This window comes from Nipponia nippon, unplaced genomic scaffold (assembly GCF_047370975.1).
Source record: "Nipponia nippon isolate SJK-2023a ecotype South Korea unplaced genomic scaffold, ASM4737097v1 scaffold_15, whole genome shotgun sequence".
NCBI lineage: Eukaryota > Metazoa > Chordata > Aves > Pelecaniformes > Threskiornithidae > Nipponia > Nipponia nippon.
This window is the reverse complement of record NW_028262331.1, coordinates 11,158,460-11,171,506: the sequence shown is the minus strand read 5'-3', so window position 1 is coordinate 11,171,506 and position 13,047 is coordinate 11,158,460. Positions and strand designations below refer to the sequence as shown.

General features: G+C 50.2%; 1 protein-coding gene across 4 annotated transcripts in view; it reads left to right on the top strand.

The window, feature by feature from the left end:
* CLUH (CLUH binding protein of NUMT mRNA) overlaps nucleotides 1-13,047 on the top strand; it is a 42,015-nt gene that overhangs the window by 16,654 nt on the left and 12,314 nt on the right. For all 4 annotated transcript variants that reach the window (XM_087752001.1, XM_087751999.1, XM_009469037.2 and 1 more), the window contains exons 3-14: nucleotides 49-220; nucleotides 383-526; nucleotides 738-865; nucleotides 1,510-1,664; nucleotides 3,086-3,211; nucleotides 4,921-5,068; nucleotides 5,818-5,910; nucleotides 6,457-7,151; nucleotides 8,303-8,520; nucleotides 9,148-9,252; nucleotides 10,401-10,501; nucleotides 12,619-12,771. In XM_087752001.1, coding sequence (XP_087608127.1) covers nucleotides 49-220; nucleotides 383-526; nucleotides 738-865; nucleotides 1,510-1,664; nucleotides 3,086-3,211; nucleotides 4,921-5,068; nucleotides 5,818-5,910; nucleotides 6,457-7,151; nucleotides 8,303-8,520; nucleotides 9,148-9,252; nucleotides 10,401-10,501; nucleotides 12,619-12,771 — 2,238 coding nt within the window. The remainder of the gene's footprint in view (nucleotides 1-48; nucleotides 221-382; nucleotides 527-737; nucleotides 866-1,509; nucleotides 1,665-3,085; nucleotides 3,212-4,920; nucleotides 5,069-5,817; nucleotides 5,911-6,456; nucleotides 7,152-8,302; nucleotides 8,521-9,147; nucleotides 9,253-10,400; nucleotides 10,502-12,618; nucleotides 12,772-13,047) is intronic.

Below are 13,047 nucleotides of genomic sequence, written 5' to 3'. Positions count from 1 at the left end.
ACATGCGTGAGGATTGAGAATAACTCTCTGGGTTCTTCCCTTCTTAAGGTCTCTCCTCAAGAGATGGTGCAAGAGATCCACCAAGTTTTGATGGACCGCGAGGATACCTGCCATCGGACTTGCTTCTCTCTGCAGCTGGATGGCAATGTCCTTGATAACTTTGCTGAGCTGAAAACTATTGAAGGACTGCAGGAGGGCTCGCTGCTGAAAGTGGTGGAAGGCAAGTTCCTTTGGACTTGGGGAGGGAATGAGTGAGGGTTTTCATAGGGAGTGGTTTTGGCCACCTGGCAGCCCTTCCCTGTGGTTCCTCTTTGAGACCTGTGTGCCAAAGGAGTAAGCAACTGTGTAATTCCAGTTTCTTTCCTCCCTTTTTGCTCATCAGAGCCATACACAGTGCGAGAAGCCAGGATACACGTGCGTCACATTCGGGACCTTCTGAAGAGTCTTGACCCATCAGATGCTTTCAATGGTGTGGACTGTAATTCATTGTCCTTCCTGAGTGTCTTCACTGAAGGAGACCTAGGAGGTACGGGGCAAAAAGGCTTCTCTGGTGTGGTCAGTCCTTTCATTCCCCTGACTCCTGACTTAGTTAAAACACATCATAACCATCAGTTGTCCCACATCATTCAGGAGTGCAGAGAAACGCTCAGAGCACTTCTGCATTCCTCCTTGAATAATTACCGGAGGAGGGAACACTACGTTTTTCAGCACTGACTTTCTATCTCTGTCCATTCTAGACAGTGGAAAACGGAAGAAGAAAGGTACTGAAATGGAACAAATTGACTGCACCCCTCCTGAACATATCCTGCCAGGTAGCAAAGAGAGACCCCTGTGTGCCCTTCAGCCCCAGAACAGAGACTGGAAGGTAGAGTTCTCCTGTGTCATTAAAACAGCTGTCGGCACATTCCTTGCAGCAAACTGGTGTTCAGGGATTGAAAGGTGCACTGAAGTGGACTTTGGGATTTGCTCTGCTTGATGCTTAATGAGTGCTGGAATAGCACTGCTTAGCCAAAAGAATAAAGTCCAAGACCTTGTGTGCAAAACAACTGCAGAGTGTAAAATGGCCCGTCTCGTTGGGAGGGGTGGCAGGGAAGGGAGAACAGCGTTTCTCTGCAGAATCCCGGAGACAGGATCTGCAGATCACTACAAATTACCCTTAGCTTTCCCATACCCTCCCACTTGGATTCCGGTTTAGAAGCTGCCATTTGAAAACCAGTACAGCAAGAAATCCATGCCTTGTGCAGCCCAAAGGCCCAGGGTGTCTGTTTTTACCGGTGTCTTACGGTGTGAAAGGCAGCAAACCGAGGCAAATTAGTGGACTGCAAATGCCTCGAGGAAGGCTGTGCTCTTGAGACCAGTTTGTTTTTTTTTTTTTTTTTGTAAGCTCTGCTTCTGGAACTAAGCAAGGGCGGCAGGTAAAAGGAATCTGGCATGTACATTGAATGGCTCTGTAACTGAAGGGAATTAATTCCTGCTGACAGGAGTTGCTTCTGTTGTGTTCTTCTGTAGCCTTTGCAGTGCCTAAAGGTATTGACAATGAGTGGCTGGAACCCTCCACCCGGTAACCGGAAAATGCACGGGGACCTCATGTATTTATATGTCATCACGGTGGAGGATCGGCACGTCAGTATCACTGCATCCACTCGAGGATTTTACTTGAATCAGTGAGTAACTCGGATTCCTCCTGTCCTGCCCTGCAGCAGGGAGCTTGTGCTGGCCAACTGGAAAGGAACCCACAAACAATTGCTGCTTTTTTTTCGGGTGGAAAATAGCCTACTTTAAGTCACTGCTCACATGTTTGTAGGAGTTGCTGTACTGGATTGGGCTGTTCAGTTATGTCTGGTACCATTTCTCCGCAGTGGATAAATGCCTGATGCTTCAGGGAAAGTGTAAACATCCTATAACGTCATCAGCTAATTAGAGCATTTTGAGTTGGGAGGGAATTCCTTCCTGACCATTGCAACTATCTCATTTTGCCCTAAAGCAAAAGCACAGCCTGTCAGAACTTCCTAAGCTGGGCACAGATTTAACTTTTTTTTTTTTTTTTAAATAGTTTCTGTGAGAGACTGTTACACTGGCTGTGCTGTGCCTGTCAGAGTGGCTGTGTTGAGGGTGGTGCAGGGTCCATCCAGCCCGGTAGCCTGTAACAGAGACCTCTTGAGTTGAGGGTGGACAGGAGAGAACTTCAGAGCAACAAACCCTGCTGTACCTGAGCAACCATCCGCTCTGAAACATCTCTGGGTGGCCTTGATCCTGCAATCCAGATAATTGCTTTGGCAACCATAACTGTGTGTTTGAAATACAAGGTTATAATTCACAGAAAGAAAATGAAGCTGCCTGAAGAGAAGGAGAGCTTAAAATGTAGAAGATAAAACTCAAGCACATTTCAACCTTCTGTCTCATTATGAAGTGGAAGTGCTCTGTGTTAAACTGGCTTGTGGAAGAAATAATTGTAGGCCATTGTTTCCCCCCAGATCTGTAAAAATAAGTGTTAAAAGTAATGAGCCTAAGGGTACGCGTCTGAGGGCAGGTCCCAGGAGACCACGTGGCACAATGAACATGAAACAAGTGGCCTTTTTGAGTTTGGCAAAATGGGACCTGGAGAGGGGGGACCTGTCGGTGTGCTCCTGGCAGGTCTGGTGCTCAGCCTTCCAGCTGGGAGACGAGGTTATCTCGAGAGGGCACCGACTGTTTGGTGTAGCTGGTGCCGTTACCATTGGGTTCTCTGTTAAACAAAGGCCCTTGTGGTGTGTTTGGGAAGCTCTGTGAAATCAGTCCTTCCCAGCTATAGAAATATAAGCCTTTCTTGAACCTGGTGGTGGCTGAAGGAGGTCTAAATTAAATTTGCTGTGCAATCCGTCAGGGCCTTGGTGCAGGGTTACTAGCTGTATCTCGTGAAGAGACTAGAGAGGGCCCTTGCAGCCCATCTGCCCCGTGGTCTCCGTTTTGCAAGCCAGGGCACGTTATGCAGGACTTCCATGCAGTGCATATATGGAAAGTTCTCATTCATGTACCACGTTCCTAGGGGATGGGAAGTCTCGGGTATGACAACGGCTTGTGACTTGGTTTCTTTTTTCTCTTGCAGGTCTACTGCGTACAACTTCAATCCCAAACCTGCAAACCCCAGTTTTCTCAGTCATTCCTTGGTGGAACTACTTAACCAGATCAGCCCTACCTTCAAAAAAAACTTCTCTGCTCTGCAGAAGAAACGGTAGCAGCACTTTTTCTTCTCTAGTTGCCTTGAGTAGTCTGTTGTGAAGTTGCTTGGTGAGGCACAGCGATGTGGCTGGTTCTGTGGGACCTGGATGCCACTGATATAGCAAGGATCGCAATGCCTGCTTTCCCTGGGCTCACATAGCAGTGGGGTGGTTGGGACGTGCGAGTCTATGCAGCAAGGACCACAGAACACCTGACTGAATGTCACGGCAGCACCCTGATGTAACTGGCTTTCCCTCGCTTGAAACATGGACCTGTCAGAGCTGATGAGACTTGTCTGCTGTTGTTCAGCACGACAGTAAGAGAGGCCAGTGGAAGCCCAGCGTCCCAGTCCTTACCCATGGGATGGTTTCTCTCGGCTGGAGCTCCCAGATGACTCTTGCTTACAGCATGTAGATTTACAGATTTTGGCTCTGCCTAAAGCAGAGGGTGGGGGGAACAACAGCTTTCCATTGCCATGGGAGCACCAGTTGTGGGGCTTACCTGGAATGCCATGCTCTCTGTCCCTGCTGAGAAACTGAACACGTAGGGCAATTTGTGCAGTGGGAGAAAAAGCCCAGAGACGGACTGCGGTGTTCCTACGAGGGACACCGCTGATGTGTTGACCAGCTCCTGAGATGTGGGTCTCCTCGCTGAATCTGCATGTTGGCTACGTGCCCCCTGGGAGACTTGATGACTCCCTGGCTAGCCAGGCAGCAAGGAGTTAACGTGAAGCATGGCCACATGCTGCAGCAGCACTGGGCTGTAACCTGATCAGTAGGTGCTTCTCCCCTGAATCCAAAAAAGAGACGGAAGCATAAAATATCAGGGAGAGTAACACAATGAGGGCTTTGCGTAGAGAGAATAATTATTTTAAACATGTCCGTGCATGTTCATTTTCTCTAATTTCCTCTAGCTCCTATAATAATAATACAAAACAATAATGTATTGTTTTATTCTCCTGTCCTTGCTGCAGGGACCATTTATTCTGCTCCAGGACAGTGGGTCCTGTGCAAAAGCCTGTCATTCTTTAGAGTCCGCTTAATGAACTGCCTGGGCTCAGCAGGGTGCAAATTGACAGGCACATTGTGTGGCTTTCAGGAGCTCTGCTTCTGCTCTCATTAAGAAGATGAAAGTGGCACTAGACAAGGGCTGGAAATTAGCAGTGGCCTCCAGCCACCACTGTGACTATCTGGCCATTTAAAAATGATTATACTGTATTGCTTCTTGGGCCAGAAGTAAATACAGATGAGACTCCAGCACCTGCTGAGAGCAGACAGATCACACAAGAGGCCATTCGGTGAAGATTGCTTTTTCGCTTCATTAGTGGATGTGTGCTGTAGGCTGGTTTTATAACGCAACCCGTATGGACCGGTGCGAAAGCGGAGGGCGAGTCTGAGAGGTGGCTAGCTGGGAGCGGGCATCCTCCGCCTCCGAGTGCGGAGGGTGATGGGGATCTCCAGTGATGCAACTGGGGATAAAACTGGGGAAAGGGGATGGGGAGAGCCCAGGTCATTCTGCAGACTGCTGTTGAGACATGCTGCCCATGCCAACCAGTCATCGTGGGGTATAGTGCTTGTTAAATGAAAGTCCACTGCGCTGCTCGTGAGGCCTGGTCTTGTTCTGTTGTTTGTCAGAAGCTGACGTTGCAGCAGAGGGAAAATTCTTAGAATAGAATGAAATCTTCTTCTGGAAAATGTCTAATTGTTTTCACTCCCAAACTAGGGTTCAGAGACACCCTTTTGAAAGGATAGCCACTCCTTTCCAAGTGTACAGCTGGACGGCTCCGCAAGCAGAACATGCCATGGACTGTGTCCGGGCAGAAGACGCTTATACTTCTAGACTGGGCTATGAAGAGCACATACCTGGACAGGTACTGGTCTGGCTTTGCCTGAGAATGCTGGCAAGAGTTTTGCTGCCAGCTGCGCTGGGAACTGGTTAACGTTTAACAAGTAGAGCTCTGGTATTTGGGGAAGGGTTTTGCTCATCAAGGGAAAACTTTCAGGAGTCCTTGTTCTTGACAGTGCCCTTGACTATAGGGGCTGTGCTGCTCAGGCTGCAGCTCCCTGAGCACTTAAAGGTCTGAGAGGAGCAATTTCTGCTTGGATGTTTATAAATCCCATGTCCCTGCTCCGACAAGCGCCACTGCACAGAAGGCAGAGCGTTCTTCCATGCCAGTCAGGCCTGGAACGGCTCTTGTGTCTCTCAGAAAACTATTCCAAATGCTTCAGCTGCAGCTTCATAGCATAAAATCTTGCAGGCCATGAGCAGTGCAGGGCTGTAACGGCTGCCCACGGGCAGCTGTCTGCCTGCGGTGCGACCACATCGCAGTGTGCTGGCTAACGAAACCTGCACCATGCTCCTGCAGAGCTAGCAAGCCGCTATTTTGGTTAAACTGCACTGCATAAGCTGGGCCAATGCAAGATCTATCCCAGGCTGCTGTTAAATAAAGTCCACTCATCATTCCTGCCGCTAATTCACTTCCTCTGAACTCCACGGCAGCCTGAATTCTTGCCCCTTTCCTTCCCTTCTCTAACAAAATGCCTCGTAAAGCAGAAACGCTGACTTGCCAGCCCCTTCCTACGCAATGCATTGCTTCCCACAAGGCTTTGACTCTTTCAGACCAGAGACTGGAACGAGGAGCTGCAGACCACACGAGAGCTGCCGCGCAAGAACCTGCCCGAGAGGCTGCTGAGAGAGCGAGCCATTTTCAAGGTAACTTTGGGATGTGCTGCCAACTCCGCACGCAGCCCCTTCTCTGCTGCCCATGTCGCATCTGGACCTGGGCTACCCTTTAGAAACTGCAAGAGGAGGATCCCTGTTTGTAAGCTAAGGGGTCTTGTTCTCTCTCGCGTGTCTGCCTTCTGTTCTCAGTCCCACGGGGAAGAATTGTGCTCCTTGACCCCGTGTCTCCCTGCTGCCCCTGAGGCAGCCTCCTCTTAGTCCTCTGCTGTTCTGTCTGATCCAGTCCTCCTTTGAGTAGGTGGAACCAAGGGGAGGGGGGACACGTGTACACCTAAGCCCTCCTCTGCAGAGAGCTAATGAGTCTGAGCCATGCTGATCCCTAATGCTCTGGCTCCTGGAGCTTGTATCCAGGCCACTAGCCAGGCTCCCAAAAGTAAAAGCCAGCTGACCTGCCTGCCTGCTGGAAGGCTATTAGGAGGAGAGGACTGAAGGAGAAGTGTGCAGGGAGCTTTGAGAGCGAGGTGCTGGGAGGGTGGGAGCCCTTCCTTACCCTGCTTTCTCTCCACCTACCTCCAGGTTCACAGCGACTTCACTGCAGCAGCAACCAGAGGCGCTATGGCTGTCATTGATGGCAATGTCATGGCCATCAACCCCAGTGAAGAGACCAAGATGCAGATGTTCATCTGGAACAACATTTTCTTCAGCCTGGGCTTTGACGTCCGTGACCACTACAAGGACTTTGGCGGAGATGTTGCTGCTTATGTAGCTCCTACCAATGATCTCAATGGTGTGCGGACCTATAATGCTGTGGATGTAGAAGGGCTGTACACGCTGGGGACTGTAGTGGTGGATTACAGAGGTTACAGGGTGACAGCTCAGTCTATTATTCCTGGCATCTTGGAACGGGAGCAGGAACAGAGCGTCATCTATGGGTCAATAGACTTTGGCAAGACAGTTGTCTCGCACCCCAAGTACCTGGAGCTGCTGGAGAAGACCAGCAGGCCGCTTAAGATCCAGAAGCACAAAGTCCTCAACGACAAGAATGAGGAGGTGGAGCTGTGCTCCTCGGTGGAGTGCAAAGGCATTATTGGCAACGACGGACGCCACTACATCCTGGACCTGCTCCGCACTTTCCCTCCAGATCTAAACTTCCTGCCTGTTGAAGGGGAGGAGATGCCAGAGGAATGTAAGAAAATGGGGTTCCCCAAGCAGCACAGACACAAGCTTTGCTGTCTCCGGCAAGAGCTTGTTGATGCCTTTGTAGAGCACAGGTGAGCTGAGCTCCCCCCCTTCCTCCACCCGCAACCGGGAGCGGTCCAAGCCAGGACCATGCTGCGTTGTCCCAGGGGCATCACAACAGAGCTCCCAGAAGTGGGCAGCTGATTTTCCCATTGCTTGGCCCTGCAGGTGCAATTATAGAAACTTAATTAACGAGAGACGAAAACAGTAGGGATTCTGACAGGGTCACGGGGAGCCAGGGAAAGAGCTGGTTTGCTTTTTAGTCTCCAGATCTGTTTTTGTTGTTTCCTCTCCAAACATTTGGAAGTTCTTTCCCTGCAGATATCCTGTGCACCTGATGGCTAGGGAATGGGAAGTATTTATACTTCTTTTTAAGGCTGTCCAGATGCCTCGAATGCTACCTCTTTTTCCTAGAGGCTGAAAAAAAATGACCTATGGGAACTGCTGTGGGCACTTTTGCAGTGGGATGTGTTGGCGTTTGGGCTCACTCGGTGCAGGCGGGGAAGTAGGAGCCGTGGGAGCAGGACAAGTCGAAGTTGTGTGGTGCAGCCGCATGGTGCTGGTGATGTTAACGCTCCTGCTTCCGATGCGGAGGCCTGCAGGTGCTCTGCTGTCACAGATGGTCAGAGCCTGTGCTTCGCTGGCAGGGAAGACGAGCCGTCCGGTTTCTGACAGAGGAGCCCTGCCTGCTGAGCAACCGGTTCTGCAGCCAGCACCCTTCCTAGTTCTGCCACGTGCCTGTAGGCAGGCTTTGCTGCTCCCTGGGAGAGCTTCCAGACCAGCAGCCTGCAGGACCGTGGCCGTAGGGTGCTGCTACTGCTCCTTGGCTAGCAGAGGCTGGGCCTCTCTCTCCAAAGGTCTCCTGGCAAAATTGGTGCTGGTTTGTGTTTGACTGGTCCTGTGCGTCTGGCACTGAGAGTCTTCCCAAGCTGTCAGCTGATGCTGCGTGTGGAAAGCAATTTGCAACCACCGCACAGAGATGAGTTTCCCATTTATGAGTAATGAAAACCCACTTTTTTTTGCTTCTTCCGATAAACTAATGGGAAGAGGGCGTACATCCTGCCTGTTCACAGGGAAACTGTATGGTCTATAATGCTAACTTTGTGAGGTTTTTCCTTGCAGAGCAGTGGTGATCCTCTTGGATTCTCCTGCTGTGCTGAATTCCTCTTTTCCTTTACTGTAGGTATCTCTTATTCATGAAGCTGGCTGCGCTGCAGCTGATGCAGCAGAAAGCCAACAAGCAGGAGAGCTCAGGTGCGCTGGAAAATGGCGCCTCTCCAGAGAACGGTACTGCAGACAGCGAGAAGTCTGAGTCAGAGGATGGTAAAATAGACGATAACGTGACGGGACTTGATCAGGTGAAAGAACTTGCTGAGACCATTGCATCTGATGACGGAACAGGTATTTCATCCTCAGCACCAGAAGCAGCCCAGGCCTCCTGCCCTAGCTGGTGGGCCCTGTCCCTGCCAGGCTGGGGGTGGTCAGGGTGATTATTTGTTTTTAAACAGGATAAGCACTGGCTGCTTTTATCAATCTCGTAGCTCTTCGCATAGAGCTGTTCACACACTAATGAATTAATCACCCTGGGGGCCGGTTGGATAGGTGGGCGAGTGTCTCTGAACACAGCGAGCCCATCAGCTCGCAGGAGCGAGAGCCTGGCCAGCAAGCTGGCCTGCGGGGCCGGCAGCCGGGGCTGGGCTGCCAGGGGCTTGGCGCAGGTGGAGGGGAGCGGGCTGGGAAGCGTGCAAGGACAGACACCTTCGGGAATCCCAGGCCTGGATTTCTGAGAGGCTGTGGGTGGGGTCCATGGGTTTTCTGGGTCATCTGCTGTGCTCTTGTTCAGACTTCGCATTTTGCAGTCATCCTCCTTTCCAAATATCTGACAATCGATTGTTTTTATCACGGATTTCTGCAGAACGTGCCATCGTTGCTGCTTTTAGTAACAAAACTTTTCTCCTCATTTAATAGCTAGGTGTCTCATTTTCTGCAATCCACATTCACTGTATTCTATTTTTCTTCCTGCTCCAGTGGATCCCAAAAGCAGAGAAGTGATTCGAAATGCTTGCAAGGCTGTGGGCTCCATTAGCGACACGTCATTCGACATTCGGTTTAACCCAGATATTTTCTCACCAGGTATGTGTACAAAGAGCTGGTTTTAGTCCCCCTTCAGAGGATTGCTGTGTCCAGCCAGCTACCGACAAAAAACTGTGTTCTGTAGCTAAGAATATTGCTGGCTTTTGGCTCTCTGGGCATGGTGCAGGGTTCTCCGGGAAGCACAAAGATACAGAAAAGAGAAAGCAGTGTAATTGATTGCAATGCTCGAACTGCCAAGTGCAGGCAGTAAGCTGTCTCCCACCGCTACGCTCGGGGGAGGTCTGCAGGTTGCTGCCAAGAATATTCTTGCGATTCTCCAGCATCCCAGCTGCTAGACCACATGAAAAGAAGCAGAGGGAGGGGAAAAAATTAAATTTGATCATAATGTAGTAGTTTACACAGAGAACAGTTGTAGTTGAACGACGGATGTTGCATCCTCAGTGAAGGGCAGGGTTTGTTTCAGTAACGTGGTAAGCAGGTGACAGTGCCCTTACAAGCGCATGCGTCAGTCGCAGGCGTTGTACGTAGCCTTCCATGGCTGGAATCGGTATTTTTTATTTGGAAATACAGAAGCTCCCAGAGTGTTTATGGGGGTGACTACTGAGGCTGTATGCATGCAAATTGCAGGGGAATGGCCATATAGTTGAACTTAGGTTGGAATAATGTGTCAGGAGGAGTGTGTGTTTTGAAACACCCAAGTGTCTTCTGAGGCTGGTAAGGATTAGTGCTTTGGCACCAACTTGGCAGCTAGAACTTAAAACCTTATTTCAGTTTTGGTGTGCAAAAGCAGAAGGCTCTGAGTTTCTAGCACTTGGACCAGCAAATACTGCATCTGCTGAAACGTTCCCACTCCAGTCTAGCCAGTTGCCTCTTTTGCACTGGACATGTGCACAACACTTTGCAATAGGTAGAATGGACCAGATAAAGAGCAGAATTTGGGCTTTTACAAGCTGCATTGAGAATGAATGAGTGGGCAAGAGCAGCAAAGCTACTAACCAAGCGGAGCAGCTACTGCTCTTTCCATTGAAACGTTGTAGAGTAGATGAGTTTTGGAAGAAGCATCTTTAATTCCAGGGCAACAGAATCACTTTGACTTTAAAAAGTTAGTGCTCTTACTATATGGTTTCTGTATATGACTTGTGTCTTCTTTGAGTTGATGTGTTTATGTTTTTCTTTTACTCTCCTAGGTGTTCGTTTTCCCGAGTCTAGCAAAGAGGAGGTGCAGGATCAGAAGCAGTTGCTGAAGGATGCTGCTGCGTTCTTGCTGTCGTGCCAGATCCCGGGTTTGGTAAGGAACTGACGACCAGCAGTAACGGCCCCTCTGAAAGCTTGCCTCAAGCCTGGCCGCTCCGAGTGAGCCCTGACCCAGCGTACACCACCTTCGCCTCCTGCGCGAACGCTGTGTTCTGCCGGCAGCCGAGTTCTGGCACCAGTGGCGAAGCACGGTGAACGGTGCAAGCGGCTCTGGTGCAAGAGCGAGAGGGGGTTTCCATTTCCTGTCTTGCATCAGGGCACAATTTTCCCACCTCAATCCAACAAAGAATTTTTGGCACTAGTAATTAACAGCTATTGCTAAGAGTTTGGGCCAATAAAGACCACGTAAGTCATCCTCCCTAACCCTGGGCATCCTGCACAACTTATTGCATTATCTGACCCTGATTGTGACTCAATCGGTGACGAATAGTTTGGAGTGAACTGGGAAATTGTTCTTACTAATATCTATTGTAAAAACGCCCTCTGTAAGTCTTAAGCATTTTGGATGCCTACCCATGCACCTGGTTAGATAAGAAACACCAGCTTTTCCCTTCTCAAGACGCTCTCTAAGTTGACTGCTCATGCATGCGTTACAGCAGGCACTGTAACTAGGAGGGGAGAATCGATGATCTCCGCTGCAAGAGGTTCAGGCATTGTTGGTCTTATGTAGGAGGGGATTCTCCTTGCTGGAAGGTTTCTTCTGAACTCTAAATCCACTAGTTCTGTAGTCAGCATAACCTTTAAGACCAGCTACTCAGTCTTTAAATAAAAAGAAGGGGGAGTGAATCAGAAAAGGGCTTGGTGACTCTTGTTTTACGAGATAGTTGATACACTAGTATATAAACCCAAAACGCTGCACAAGCATGTGTGAGGGCAAGTTACAGGCCAGCTGCTGTAAGCAGGCAGTCCTCCACACGCTGCGTATCAGAGTAACTGGTGTTACTCCATGACGTGAATTAAGTGACTCTTTATCAGCACTGCAACACAACTTAAAATGCAAATGCCATTTCCCCTTATCAGCTAAGTGTGCACTACTCCATGTAGCCTTTTAATTGGAAATGTTTTTAGTTAGCCTGCTAGTTTCAGAAGCATTAGTCAAATAAGCCATGCCAAAGGGAAAGTGGTTCTCATTGCCTGAGCCACAGGAGTCCTCGGAGTCCCTGCTCTGCTGCTGAGTTCCCGGATGGCCTCAGGCAGACCGCTGGAAGCGGTGTGCTGAACTACGCTGAACGCTGTCGCTGTCTCCACTGGTCTCCTTGGGCCACTCGAGACACTGCATGCTCAGCACTTGGTTACGGTCCTCTGCGCTGCTCCACGGGGCCTTTGCCTCTGCTTGTTTTGCACAGGGAATTGGATGAAGCCTGAGCTGGTTTACTATGACAGTTGAGCTCTCCCCACCTCAGTTGCCCAGCGCGTACTGGGATTGCATAGCGCTGCTTGTTCTCCACTGAGACATAAGGGTAAAAATGGTCGAAGTGGTAAGGAGCTTGCACAAACTCCTTTGGGCTGCCTGCTGCAGGTGTTCCCCCTGCCCACGTAGCGTGGTGGTCTCTGGTGTTACAGCACTCTGCCCACCGAAGAAGCCTTGCTTGGGGTCGCTGTCGGCCTTCGGGGGGACCCTGAACCCCAGGTAACAGAGGTGTGTGCGACTGCCAGTCGGCGAACAGCAGTCCTGCCCCCCATGCCCTCGCCATGCTGGGCGGGTTGCCATCCCCTTAGCGCTGGAGAAACCGCTCTCCCTCCCGCTGCTGGCACCGCGCTGCTCCTGCTCACAGCCCTGCAGCTGTGCGGGGGGCTCGAGGCCGTGGCCGCTCGGGGTTTCCTTTGCGCCGGATCCCAGAGCAGAGGAGATGCCAACCAGAGCTCCTGAGGAATCTCTCCAGGCTGAGTTTGTGCTCTTTGCCGGCTGTGGAGCTGATGGCCCGAGGCCGGGAGCACCCGGCAGCCCCGGCTCTGGCTGAGCAGTGCTCTGTACTTGCCAGTTCTTGTTGTGCTTGTAACTTAGATGTTATCCCTGGAAACTGCCTTCTCTGTCAGGCAACGCCTTTTCCCCTCCTCAGTCGGATTTTTTTTTTTTTTATTTTTTAATTTTTTAAAAATTCTTTCCTTCATGTCTGCTCTCTGTAACTGAAGTTTGCGTATACCCTGCAGGTCAAAGACTGCCTGGATCACACGGTGCTCCCGATGGATGGGGCGACCTTAGCAGAGGCCATGCACCAGAGGGGCATCAACATGCGTTATCTAGGCAAAGTGATCAACTTCATCACCAAGACCCCTGGCCGTGCTCAGCTGGATCACATTTTTGTAAGCATCAGGCTTAACTTCAGACTGACAATGAAAACCGCCTCTGGCGTAATTTGCCCTGTATAGATTCCAACTTGGCCAATTGTTTTCTCTGTGTAAAAATAAACAGCTTCAAAAATAGAGGAGAGAGAAGGGCCTGTAACTGGTGGATGGGGAGTTTGGCTCCCAAATCCATAATGGCTTTCATAATATTAGAGGGTTTGAGTCTTCTTTGGGATAGAGAAGTGCTTCAAGGGATTCCCAAGCAGGTAACACATAGTTGGATTTTAAGCCATG